Source organism: Lates calcarifer, linkage group LG4 (genome assembly GCF_001640805.2).
Source record: "Lates calcarifer isolate ASB-BC8 linkage group LG4, TLL_Latcal_v3, whole genome shotgun sequence".
Lineage (NCBI taxonomy): Eukaryota > Metazoa > Chordata > Actinopteri > Centropomidae > Lates > Lates calcarifer.
The window spans coordinates 10,237,793-10,249,928 of record NC_066836.1 but is presented as its reverse complement, the minus strand read 5'-3'; the positions used below and the strand labels follow the sequence as shown (position 1 = coordinate 10,249,928).

General features: G+C 42.5%; 1 protein-coding gene across 4 annotated transcripts in view; it reads left to right on the top strand.

The window, feature by feature from the left end:
- The window catches only part of agap3 (ArfGAP with GTPase domain, ankyrin repeat and PH domain 3), a 115,837-nt gene that overhangs the window by 54,803 nt on the left and 48,898 nt on the right, over window positions 1-12,136 (top strand). For all 4 annotated transcript variants that reach the window (XM_018676395.2, XM_018676397.2, XM_018676396.2 and 1 more), the window contains 5 exons: window positions 2,747-2,832; window positions 5,345-5,486; window positions 6,209-6,343; window positions 9,387-9,514; window positions 9,701-9,856. In XM_018676395.2, the coding sequence (XP_018531911.1) occupies window positions 2,747-2,832; window positions 5,345-5,486; window positions 6,209-6,343; window positions 9,387-9,514; window positions 9,701-9,856 (647 nt within the window). The remainder of the gene's footprint in view (window positions 1-2,746; window positions 2,833-5,344; window positions 5,487-6,208; window positions 6,344-9,386; window positions 9,515-9,700; window positions 9,857-12,136) is intronic.

The window sequence follows — 12,136 nt, the reverse complement described above, 5'->3', positions numbered from 1 at the left end:
TAATTCACTCGCTAAGATTAGAAAATCTGATATTACTCATTTTATCATCAAAATCGTAATGAGAATGCCCCCCCCCCCCTGGCCTGAGAGGTAAGTCCTCCTCTCAGAGATCCACAAAGATGTCGGCAAACCCAGAGTTAACTGATGATCTTTGAGGGGTTTGCAGTGTTTCATTTTAGTGTAATTATAGTGAGGATGAGACATGAAGCGCATAATTAGTTTCTGGCATTTTGCTGCACTGAGGGAGAAAAATCCTCATAGCTTAATTAGTCCTTGAGAGATCAGTGGTGGAAATGCTGGAAAAACAGAGCGAGCGTTGTTGCTGTAATCAAGGAAACATGTCAGCTTAGATATGTGCACGCGTCTCTTTACAGCGCCACGCGTTGCTGTGATACCGCATCCCCCGTTTCATGATTAGCAGCTGCTCGGGCTCTCTTTCTTTATCATGATGTTTTTATGTGCTTTTACTCCAGGTCTGGTTTTTACTTTGCAGAGGCATTGCCCTGCAGAGGAAGGTTCAGCCACGGCTGTTTCTTCAGTGTTTTGTTCCTGGGCTCTTTGCTATGATATCTGAAAAAAGGTACTGGGGTGTGTTGCCATGGCAACACCGGATGGAGCTCCATTGGATTGTGGCTCTGTGTCAAGGTCTGAGCCTCCTTGTAAGCTTGAGTATGCTTACTGCGTGTTAACCATGCCTACCAACTTACCGTCTCTCCGTAGGCAGGGGTTATCGGTTGCCTTTTTTCATGTGAGGTTCAAAAACACATTTAAAGAATTCATTATTACTTTCCATAATGTCAAAGAATAAGCGGAGTGTGATACTCTGCTCTTCATTTAGTCTCATCTCTGGCTCTCTTTTTACATGCATTGTATTAGCTCGGCTCTGAATAAAGACAACAGCATCCCGAGTGATTATGTAACGGAAATGTTTACTTCAAATTCCATGCATGTTTTCACAGCAGCCGTATGCTTTCATTGCAGACGCTGGTTTCAGAAAGACTTTCCATAATCTGTTCTGGCATATGTACCTGCTGCCAGCTTCCATACAAACTCTGTGTTCAGATAAATCTTTGGATTTCTGTATTGTTCTGATCCAGTCGTTCTCGCTGTGTAATGAGATCCTCCTCATCTTTTTTCCCCGCTTTTAAGCAGGATCCAGAGACATACAGACACATAGTTTCTCAGTCCTTTGTCTGAATCTCCAAAGCTCTGTGAGTTCAGTAAAAGAAGAAAAAAAAAGCTGGCTGGTGGTACATGAATCTCTCTCTCTCTCCCTCTCCCTCTCCCTCTCTCTCTCTGTTACACAACCAGTATCCAGCAGGGCTTGAGTCTTGTGCCTGTGCAAAAGGCTGGGAGAGTGCCCTATTTGCCAAGAAGGCTAAAGTGGACTTAACAGGTTGGAAGTGTGGCTCAAGTGGATATGTATTGCTTGCTGAGACAGGAATACTCGCCGCCTATTAGAAATTACAGGGCCCGGCTACTGTGTTGGTCCTACAGCTCTTCTCTAATGTGAGATCTGTAGCTCTTAATATGCCAGTTGAACAGCATGATCTCTGACACGTTATTATCTAGTCATATAAAGATCTTAACTAACATGTCTGCTTATGAAATTCCTGGAAAAGTATAACAGGTGTAATCATAGTCAGCCTGCACATCTCCTGTCCTCTGCATAATTTTTTTTCTATATGTTTCATGAACATTCCTGGGCCCTTTCAAATTTGTGCGTTATTCGATTTTGTCAAATTGCTTTCAGCATATTTTCGTATTCATAAGGCACTGTTTTCACTCCCAGGGACATCTCCAGCCTTACACTTTCTCATTTGAATGTTTTTAATCTCCAAAGGATCGCAAACCATTCAAATGATATGCAAAATCTAATTTATTGCGTAGTTCTCCCATTGGTCTCTCCTTTATCTGCAGTCGGCTTTGCTAGCGGCAAGGAATATGCATTTGTATTAGAAAAGAAATGAAGAAAAGGGGAAGAGAAACTTAAGGCTGCCTTACGCTTAGCCACCGCTAAGTGTTAGCTCCCCACTACTATCCTGTGGACACGGTGTGACTGGAGGCACATCAGTTCAGAATAGTTTTTTGCCTCTGATGTTACCTCCTATGGTTTCCGTCCCTCTCCTTTGGTCTCTGTTAAAGTTATTCCAATAGTCTCATCATTTCATAGCAAAGTGTAATAAGTTATGTTTTTAAGGCCGTGAAACTCTCTGAACACACTCAAGCTCTTGCGGTGATGGAGACCAAATGTGCAGCCTGATGATGTTTGTAAAATGAAAGTTGGGTCTTTCCACCGACCTTTGGCAGTGCAGCGACGGTGGCACTGAACCAGTCCCCCTGCCCTCTCCAGCAGCTGTGCGTTAGACATGCTAAACAGCAATTTCTCACCCACGTAATTGGCTCCAGAGAGACCTGGTTTCCTGTCAGCGTATGATTGTAACACAGCAACACATTCAGGGGGTCTAAATTGAGAAGCTGCTCTCAAACTCAGACACATCACACCAAACTTTTATGAGCCATATCAAGCTGTGTTTTGATATTGAATTTTTGGTTTGTTTGGTGCATCAGCATTGTTTTTATGATTAATGAGTGTGAAATGTGTCTGACGTCTTTCTCTACTCGAGAAACTCCTGGTGGTTGGTTATTACATCTGAAGAAAGACACTGTTTTGTGTTAGCACAAGGCCAGACTCGACATGTTGTCAGAATGACCTTGGAATAAACTCTAAATGTCTCTTCCTCAGGTGGACGGTTCAAGAAAGAAATTGTTGTTGATGGACAGAGCTACCTTCTTTTGATCAGAGATGAAGGAGGGCCTCCGGAATTGCAGGTAAGAGTGTTAATGCAGAAAAAAAAGAAGTCTCTTTTCTCTAAAGTTGCGAGATACGTCACACGGAGACAAACCGTCATGCAGATGGGAACTGTTTAGAGACAGACCATTACGTCACTGCAGGACTGTTTAGAGCAGCGTGACAGCACTCTGTGGTTGTTCTTCCAAAAGCACTTAAGGGCCAGCAACAGATCAATGAGCAAGCAGAGCCAAAATCATTTTTGTGGTCAAAGGGACAATGCAGCACCTAATTGTCCTATTAGTATGTGAAATATGAAGAGTAATGGAGCCAGTGTTTCATCCAGAGTGGGTTTTACTAAGTCTTCAAAAGAGAACATGATATTGATAATGTGATATGACACTGTTTTATGCTTTTTTTGAAGGGGGAAAATTGAGGAAAAGCTTTGCAGTAATCCAGCTGCTCTGTCATGAAAAAAACTCTTATACTCTGTTATTCTTGAACCATGCTTTGCTCTGTTTGCCCCCCCCCCCCCCTACTTACAGATCTTGCAGGACTTAAATGATCTTAACTTTGCGTGTCTGTGTTTTTACCCAGCCTGTGCTCTCTAAGGCTAAAGACAGAATGAGAAGGATTTATGCGAATGTTGGTTTTTGCATGATTGCACAGTATCTGGATTATCCTGTTTTCTAAGGTAGTAGAGTGGAGTAGAGGTAGAAAGTAGTATAAGATGTTAAGTACAAGTATCTTAAAGCTGCTAAAATCAAAATTTTTATACTAGCAATGGACAAAATTACTATGTGTAATGTGAACATTGTCACTGTTTGTGACAAGCGCAGGCAGAAATACCACTGAACTCAACAGCTCCCCCCAGCTCTAGCATCTTTTAGCTCATCGTTTTGGTTTAACAGTACATGAAGTTACTGCTTTTATTCAATCTCATCACTCTCACCGGTGTTGTGTTTACAGATGCAACAGGCAGTTATTTTCAAGGAATAGAAATCACAGTAAGCTACGTCCCCAACACCAAATGACAAACAGACGAATTGAGCATCTAGCTGGTGAAAACAGTGAGGCAGTTATAGATAGATATTTTCCTCTGGAATTGGTAGAGTCCAGAAGAAAGCTAAATGGAGTGTGAATATTGGATCAGGTGGTCAGAAACAGGACTCCAAATGAATCCTAAGTCTGCTCTTTATCTGCTATATGTGTAAATAAGAAACGGTCTGTTAACAAGTTTGCCATACCAAAGCCAAAGAGTTAGTTAGTTTTTAAATATGAGATATTCATTTCTATTGTTGCTTAAAGGTGTTTAAAGCTATACCTAGGTTGTTTTGATAAGGATTTAATAAGCAGTCTCAATAAAATGCTGACAAACCCCAACCCAGGGAGAATACAAGCAGACTTGCTTGAGGCTTCATTCACAACATTCAATGTTTCTTCTCTCATGTGATCTTGGTGTGAATTTATCGTGCATTTCTATCAGCAGCTACAGATACCTGGCCTGGCAAAGCTCCAGTTTACACTTGCGTTATGCTCAGTGAGATTAGGGAATAGAAATGAGTTTGGCTCACTTGTCAGCTGCCTGTATAATTAGTGGCATAATTAAAGGCCTCCATTATGTTCCCACTCACAGGGGGCTGAGCAGAGTTGTGGCTCAGAGGCTTGATTTTCCATTCATTCCCTATAGGGTTCTGGGTGAGATGTGAAAGCTGAATGAAGAAGAGGGTAATACGAGTGAATAGTTATCACTTGATTGTCACTGCTAGTACTACTCTGGGTGCTGCTTAGCCTCTTTCTTATACAATGGATGGTGATTAGGATTGACTTCCTCCGCTCAGAGGAAACCTCTCTCTGCCATTTGATCATGAAGTGTGCAGAGATTGTGAATGTATGACGTAGCAAATACAAAGATTCCATATTTGATAGCACTGAGAATACAGAAAAATGAAGGATTCAATAGTAGTGTTTCACTCACTGTCATACCACCCCAGTACTGGTACTTAGCCTCAAAACAAGACTTTCAGTACTATAGCTGTTGCTACACTGCCCCCTTCTGTCTGTATGTGTGAACTTGCATCAAAAGATGGCCTGCAATCATAGACTGTAAGGAAATCAGTGGTGACTGTCTGCAACAACACTTATTTCAGTGACCCATCATAGGAGCAACTGGTATTCGTAAAAAATCTCCTCCAGACATGTTTTAAGACATGAAAATACTAAAATGTATTTGTATTTCATATAGTTTTTCACTAGTTAAGTTTCTTTTAAAATAACAGCTGCTTATCATCCTCTATTGAAAAATCTAAAATCTGTGACAATACAAATATTGTTCATTTCATTTCAAAGACCACATCACACTTGTTCAGTTTGCCTACTGTGCCATGACTAAACTCACGTGATGTTGCAAAATCAGCTCATACGGACACCAAGCAGATTTTGAGTGGAGCAGTGACTCTAATGCAAACCGTTAGTGTGTGAATGTTCTTGTGTTATAATGAGGGAGGTTTTATCTCACAGTGCTTCAGCATACCTCCTCTGCTCTGTCCTCAGTTCGCTGCCTGGGTGGATGCGGTGGTTTTCGTCTTTAGCCTGGAGGATGAGATCAGCTTCCAGACAGTCTACAATTACTTTCTGCGCCTCATCAGCTACAGGAACACAGCTGAGGTCCCCATGGTCCTCGTTGGAACACAAGGTGTTTGCCCTACATCTGATATATTTATGTTTTGTCAAGATATTGCTTCTTCCATAATGGAGCAGCGCAGTCTTTACACAGGAAGGACTCTATGTTCTCACGCTGTCTTCACACTATGACTAAGGGATAAATCTGGTGTATCCTATATTTTTCCTACTGTCAACAAATGCCATGAAAAGACCGAAACTAACAATGAATTGATGCTACTAACAAGTGTCATCTGTGCAGCCCAAGCCTGATATTCAGTAGCTTATTTCTGTGTGCAGTAGAGCTCCTCAGTGGTCCAAATACAATATATACATCAGTGCAGCACAATGTTCACATTAGGTGACATGTTCCTTCATTACAGTGAACATGGACACCACAGATTACCTTGAGTTGATCCCATACTCTCTTCACGTAGACATCAAATTTGTATTAATCCACAGCTGAAAATAGTCCCTAATAAAGTCAGTTTTTATCCCAGTTTTAGTAATTTTTCTAAGAACTACGCTGCTGTTTAAAGTCATTATTTAGCCTTTTATTATTTTTAAGTGATGGCATATAATTGTGACCCCACAGAGTGTAGGGAAGTCTGAATGTACTGATAGACGGCCTGACACCTTGTTGGGTTTGCTCTTCCCGTGAGCTTTGTTGACACTAATAGAAATATAGAATATTTCCAGCCATATCCTTCAAATTAAATGTTTGAGTAATATTTTTTCCTTACCCTGTTCTCTTAGATGCAATCAGTGCTGCCAACCCCAGAGTGATCGATGACTCGCGGGCCAGAAAGTTGTCAAATGACCTGAAGCGCTGCACGTACTATGAGACCTGCTCCACCTATGGCCTGAATGTGGAGAGAGTCTTCCAGGACGGTGAGAGTGTGGTTTAATGAGGTGGACGTGATTTAGATGGGAAGAAAAAGATGTAGCTTGAACATGATGATGGTTTAGGTTACAGCACACTTCACTAATTTGCCCCCTATTGTCAATATGTGAATATTTGGTCATAGATAACAAGCCAATTTAAAGGCATCAGCTTAGGCTTTGAGAAGTTGTGATGGGTGTTTTTGACCATTCTGTGATTTTCAAAGGCAAAACTGTTACCAATTCATTGAAAAAGTAATTGGAAGATGAATCTGTAATGGACAATTTTTCGGTTACAGTCCCAGTTTTCACCTTATATTTAATTCTCAGGGTTTGCTTATTCCAAAACCAAAGGCTTCATTTATTAACTGAGATCGAAATTATGCTAGGCCACTAATCTGCAACATCTAAACCACTCACATTTCTGATTGCTTGGAAAGACTATTGGATTTCTTGACATTTTGTTGAAAAAACACCAAAGCCAAAGTGTTTCTGTCTCAAGAAAAGTGGTCAAATCAGGTCTAGTTTAGGTAATACCTTCTGACAAAAGATGAGATCAGCTTGATAATCTTGAATCAACAAAGTTAAACACAAGTGAAGCTGGTATTAAAATTCACTAATGATGACTTTTTTTCCTCATCCCCTCGGGCTAATTGCTGATAGTCTAACAAGTACTTCATGCTGTTTATGAGTTATTGTTAGCTACCCGCATAAATGCTTGTGCATGCTTGACTCAAAAGGAGGGCTTTGCATTGACATCAGCCCCTCAGCAGCTGTGATTGGCAGTGTACTTCATGAACAGTAGAGGGACATTAACAAGCGCACTTCAATTAATGATGCAGCAGGTATTTTAAATTGAATTTAATACACTTGTCAAACACTACAATAAGTAATTATGGATGCTAAAATCATGATCTAGGATTGCATATAAATGTGGAGCTCCAAGCTAGAGACCAGCTAATATTCAGTTGTGTAAAAATGGTGAGATACACTTTTAATGTCTCTTAAAAGTATATGGAAACTCTTGAGTTTTCCCTGAATCCATATTTGAAGTCATGAAACTGTCATTTGGAGACTCGGCTGCTTCAACTCTGGCACATTATCCCCCAAGGCTGCAGCTCCTTTGAAAGCTCGTCATCCCTTCACAAAACATCTGAATATGTAACACAACATTCACTTTGCATTTCATTGACTGTTGATGCACGGGCACGTTGTCCTCCCTCCCTGCCTTAATTGCTTCCTGAAGCCCAATTTGAAATGATTAAAAAGAGATGAAGGGAGCGTCGGCTGTCTGGAGGAGTCGCTCTGTATCGTGTGTCTTCTTCCTGTATTTGCCATGCTGCAGCAGGCAGCCGGGCGTTATGGTCCCAGCTGTCAGCACAACTCCAAATCATCTCTCTTCCCCTCAGTGCTAATTCACGTCACGCAGCCGCGAACATCACCTCCCTCCTTCCCTCCCCCTCCTTCTCTCCCGCTCCACCCAGCACCTCACTCGAGTGTGCCATGAAATACATGACGGGTTGCACCAACTGCGTGGAAAATCAGGTTGTTCAGATGGTGACAATAGTCTCATTTGGCGAACATCACACTGTAGAGCTCAGTGATTGACAGGAAAAAATTGCAAGTATCATTTTGTGTGATTACTTGGTAATAGAGGTGCCTTTTTTTCCCAGGAGATGTGGTGTGTAAGCCACTTAGCAGCATGTTGCTTATTACCTGACTGGAAAACAAATGGCCCGAGGTGGTTTAGATAATGTGCTCATATGCTGCTCTCTGACTTTGTTGAGCTTTATTTGATTAATATCATTTATGATGGAGTTTTCACTTGGATTTTAGCACACTGTAAAAACATTACATACATTTCCATATAATGTGTATACATGTGAACCTGTGCCTCTAGTGTCGCCATAGTTACACTTTATTATGTGGGCTCTCATCTACAGCTGTGTGTGCTGTTGCCATGTTTACAGTATCTTATGTGTGTGCGTAGAGAACTAAGCAGAGTGAAAACGTTTAATGACATTATAATGCCACTGAAATGTTGCGTGTGAGCTAAACATCAGGAAAACATCTCCATAGACCAAAGGTACTGACTACTGTTTTCTTCTTCCTCACTTATCAGATAAAGTTTGGCAGATTGGCCGTTTAATTAATTTACTTGTAAGAGCTGAAATGCTACTAATATGTATTTTGTCATGCTAATGGCTTATGCTAGTGCTCCATGCTCACTTATCATACGTAGTGCTGAGAGATAACATGTGACCAGTGTTATCAAAAATAAGAGGAATGGCCTTTCATTAATAATCTGTAATCATCAGTAATCATTTAGTTCTGGCTGAACAACCGCATGTTGATCCACTGCGTATTGATTTTAGCTTGCACCCCCCACCACATTTATTTCTCATGAAAACAAAACAAGTCACTCAAACATAAATAAAACAACATAAATACTGTACTTCACATTCGAGCAAAGGTTGTTTTTCTAAACGTGTCAAATCTCAGACACAAGCAGTTATATATATAAACAGTGTCCGCAAAAACCACCAGAACAGCTGCAGCGCTGCTTGCCGTAGATTATATCTAATGGACGGCTGAAGGCTGTTCTTCTAAAAGATACTCTACTCATTTGGTATTTTGATGATGCTGGTGGAGAGCACCATTGGCTCAAAATCACCCACAGGTGTTCGACTGGGTTGAGATCCGGTGACTGTGAGGGCGTATGATTCGCATCATTTCTGTAATCATCAAACCATTCAGTGACCCCTTGTCGTATGAAGGCATCTGCAGTCATTTTGTTTCTCAATTTTTTTCACCTTCCTGTATATGCCTATTTAAGATTGCTGACTGTGTAGGTTTATAAATGCTACAAGCTCTTACATTCTTACTTTTAAAATAGTGCAAGCTGTGTAATATCATTCAGTATGTAGTCCATGCTGAATTGTGAGACGGGAGCACTGTAACCAGCAATCTAAAGAAGCAGCTGGGTCGTCAAAGAGAATTTAAGGGATTAATGAACAATTTGTTAATGTGTTTTTGCCGCTCTCTTCTCCAGTTGCCCAGAAGGTGGTGGCCATGAGGAAAAAGCAGCAGCTCTCTATTGGTCCATGCAAATCTCTCCCTAACTCTCCCAGCCATTCGTCAGTCCCCGCTGCATCTATCCCCTCTGTTCACATTAACCAGGTAAGACGAAAACTTCCATAGACCAGCAGCGCTTGGTTTTTGACATCAAATCTGTCCTAAATTGACCTATTGTTTTTGTTTTTATTCCCCCCTTCATTTCCGAATTCCAATCTCTCTTCCCTCTCTCTCCCTCCCTCCTTTCTTTCTGGTTTCTGTCGATTCCTCTTAATCTCCCTCTCTCCCCAGGCGGCCAATGGTGGGGGTGCATTCAGCGACTACTCCTCCTCTGTTCCCTCCACCCCCAGCATAAGTCAGCGGGAGATGCGCATTGAGACCATCGCTGCCTCCAACACGCCCACGCCCATCCGCAAGCAGTCAAAGCGCCGCTCCAACATTTTCACAGTAAGTATGCGACAGCTGATGCAAAGCAACACCCACTCACACTACTAGAGGGCATGTTGCCAAGCACACTTTGTCCACCAGAGGGAGACAGGTAGCTCGAAATGCATCAAAGCCACCTCTCCTGCCTCCGATGCAGGCAAAGAAAGCGTCTTGTTCACACAGCACAATGGGCAAAGGAGAAAAAGACTAAATAGAAATTACATTAGGCCCCCACCCCACCCCACCCCCAAAAAACCTTAAAGCAAATATCAAAGATAAGCACTGTGGAACACGTCAACTCTTTTCATGTTCTTTTTCTTTTCTAATTGGATGTACTAAGTGCACATGGATTAAGTTTCTCATCTCACCCATAACAAACTGGGCCCTCTGCGCTGTCTAAATCTTTGACCTCCCTCCCCCCACCCCTCTTATTTTTACTAGATCCTTTCTTTGCAGTGACTTCCCCTTTGGGGAGAGACGGCAGCAACAAACCGCCAAATGCCACTTCTCCTGCCTGACCAAGCTAAACTAAAAATCCAAGCCAGCCTATGGCCTGTTTACACGCTGCTAAATAACGCATGCCAGCACCCTCTAACACCCCCAGCTCCACATAGAAAATGCTCTAACTGGCCACTAACCCACCTCGCTGAGTCTAGATCACTCCCCTCTCCCAAAGTCCTCACCCCCAGTTAGCTTATTTTCTGGCCCGAATCCGATATCGACCACCGAGATTCACTACCACACCAAGTATCCCGGCCCCTGTCTGCCTGCTCTTTACCCCCACCTCATTTACCCCCTTGTCCTGTCGTATTTTCCCTTTGCTCTAACCAAAAGCATATGTGTGCACTAACCACTCTAATTTCCTTAGCTGTCCTAAGCTTGTCTTTTACTTGTAGCCTCTGCCCTCTTCTTCTACCCAGCCTGCATCCCTCTTTCCTCCTCTCTCTTCTCTCCCACACCAGCCTCCTTCTTTGCTGCTAAGCCTCTCCTAATCTCATGTAGCCAGACCTCGGCCTCGTCAGGTCTCAGGGAGGTCTGTAGAACTCCGACCAAATGTGGTGTTGTTGTTCTTCAAATCAATGAAATAATGCTATGGAGAGCTTGTTTGTACCTCCAGATAACAATAAAAAGAGCCAAAGTGCAAAAATTTCAAACCCCCAACTAATTAAATGGCTTTTTCAGGTTTTTTAAAGTTAATTTGTCCCCAATTTTTTCCACTATGATTTTTTTTTCTCCAGAACTTTGTGAGCTTTATGAGACAGAGATCAGGCTACATGAGATTTCTTTTTTCCTAATTCCTCCCTGGTAAATACACCCTTTCCCTACCCATAAAATGTCCCCCCTCTCCTCTACCTGTCTTTCTCTCCCTTACCTGTTTCCTGTCCCTCTGAGCCCTTCTCCTACCTTCTGCCTTCTCCTCTCCTCCCATCTCTTTCTAACTAACTCCTTCTCTAACCTCCCTATCTATCCCACCCCCCACCCCCACCCCCTCTATTTTTCCTACCGCCTTCACCCTGTTACCCTAGCTGCTGTGGGAGCCGCAGGCTTTGTGGTCTCTGAGCAGTACAGGCTGTGTGCTAGCTCCCCTTGTTGTCTCCCTTCCCCCCCTGCTAGGTAGTGACTAACCATGTCCACCAGAGAAATGAGCCTCTCCCCGTCCGCGTCATGGAGATGCCGAAGCACGCCACCTACCCAGTGTGGGTGCCGGAGTGGCAAGCCGAGCGGGAGTTTCAGCTCATGACCTTCTGAGGAGCAGCGAGCCGAGGGTGGGAGGAGGGAGGGTGAGAGGGAGGAAAAAGAGGAGGAGGAGGAAGCTGAGGAGGAGAAAGAGGAGGAGGAGGAGGGGACGGAAAGTTAACGGGGCGATGTCGACATTTCTTCAGTGACACTTGAAGAGTGCGATGGGCTAAGGAGAGGAAGACTTGCAATGCCAAGCTTTTTGCCATTTTACAAAACAACAGAAAGAGAAAATATTTCATCTACACAACAATGTCGAGGATGTCCCTTCCCTAGCTTTGTCCGTTTAAGTAAAAAAAAAAAAAAAAAAAAGTTGACTTCTGTGTTACAAAATACAAGTTCTCTAAAATTCCTGCTAGGCACCAATAGGTTGCAGGTTGCCATTCATGTTTTCTGGCCACACTCTTGTAAGTAGTCCACTTTCTGTTGATTTTGGGAGTTTCAAGAGAAGCACTCAATGAAAGGAAATATGCCTTAATGTCATCAGTAGATGAGCTTTGTCAGATCAATAATAGACTCACCTATAGTCATCACATACAAGGTATTTTGTTCTAATATTACAGA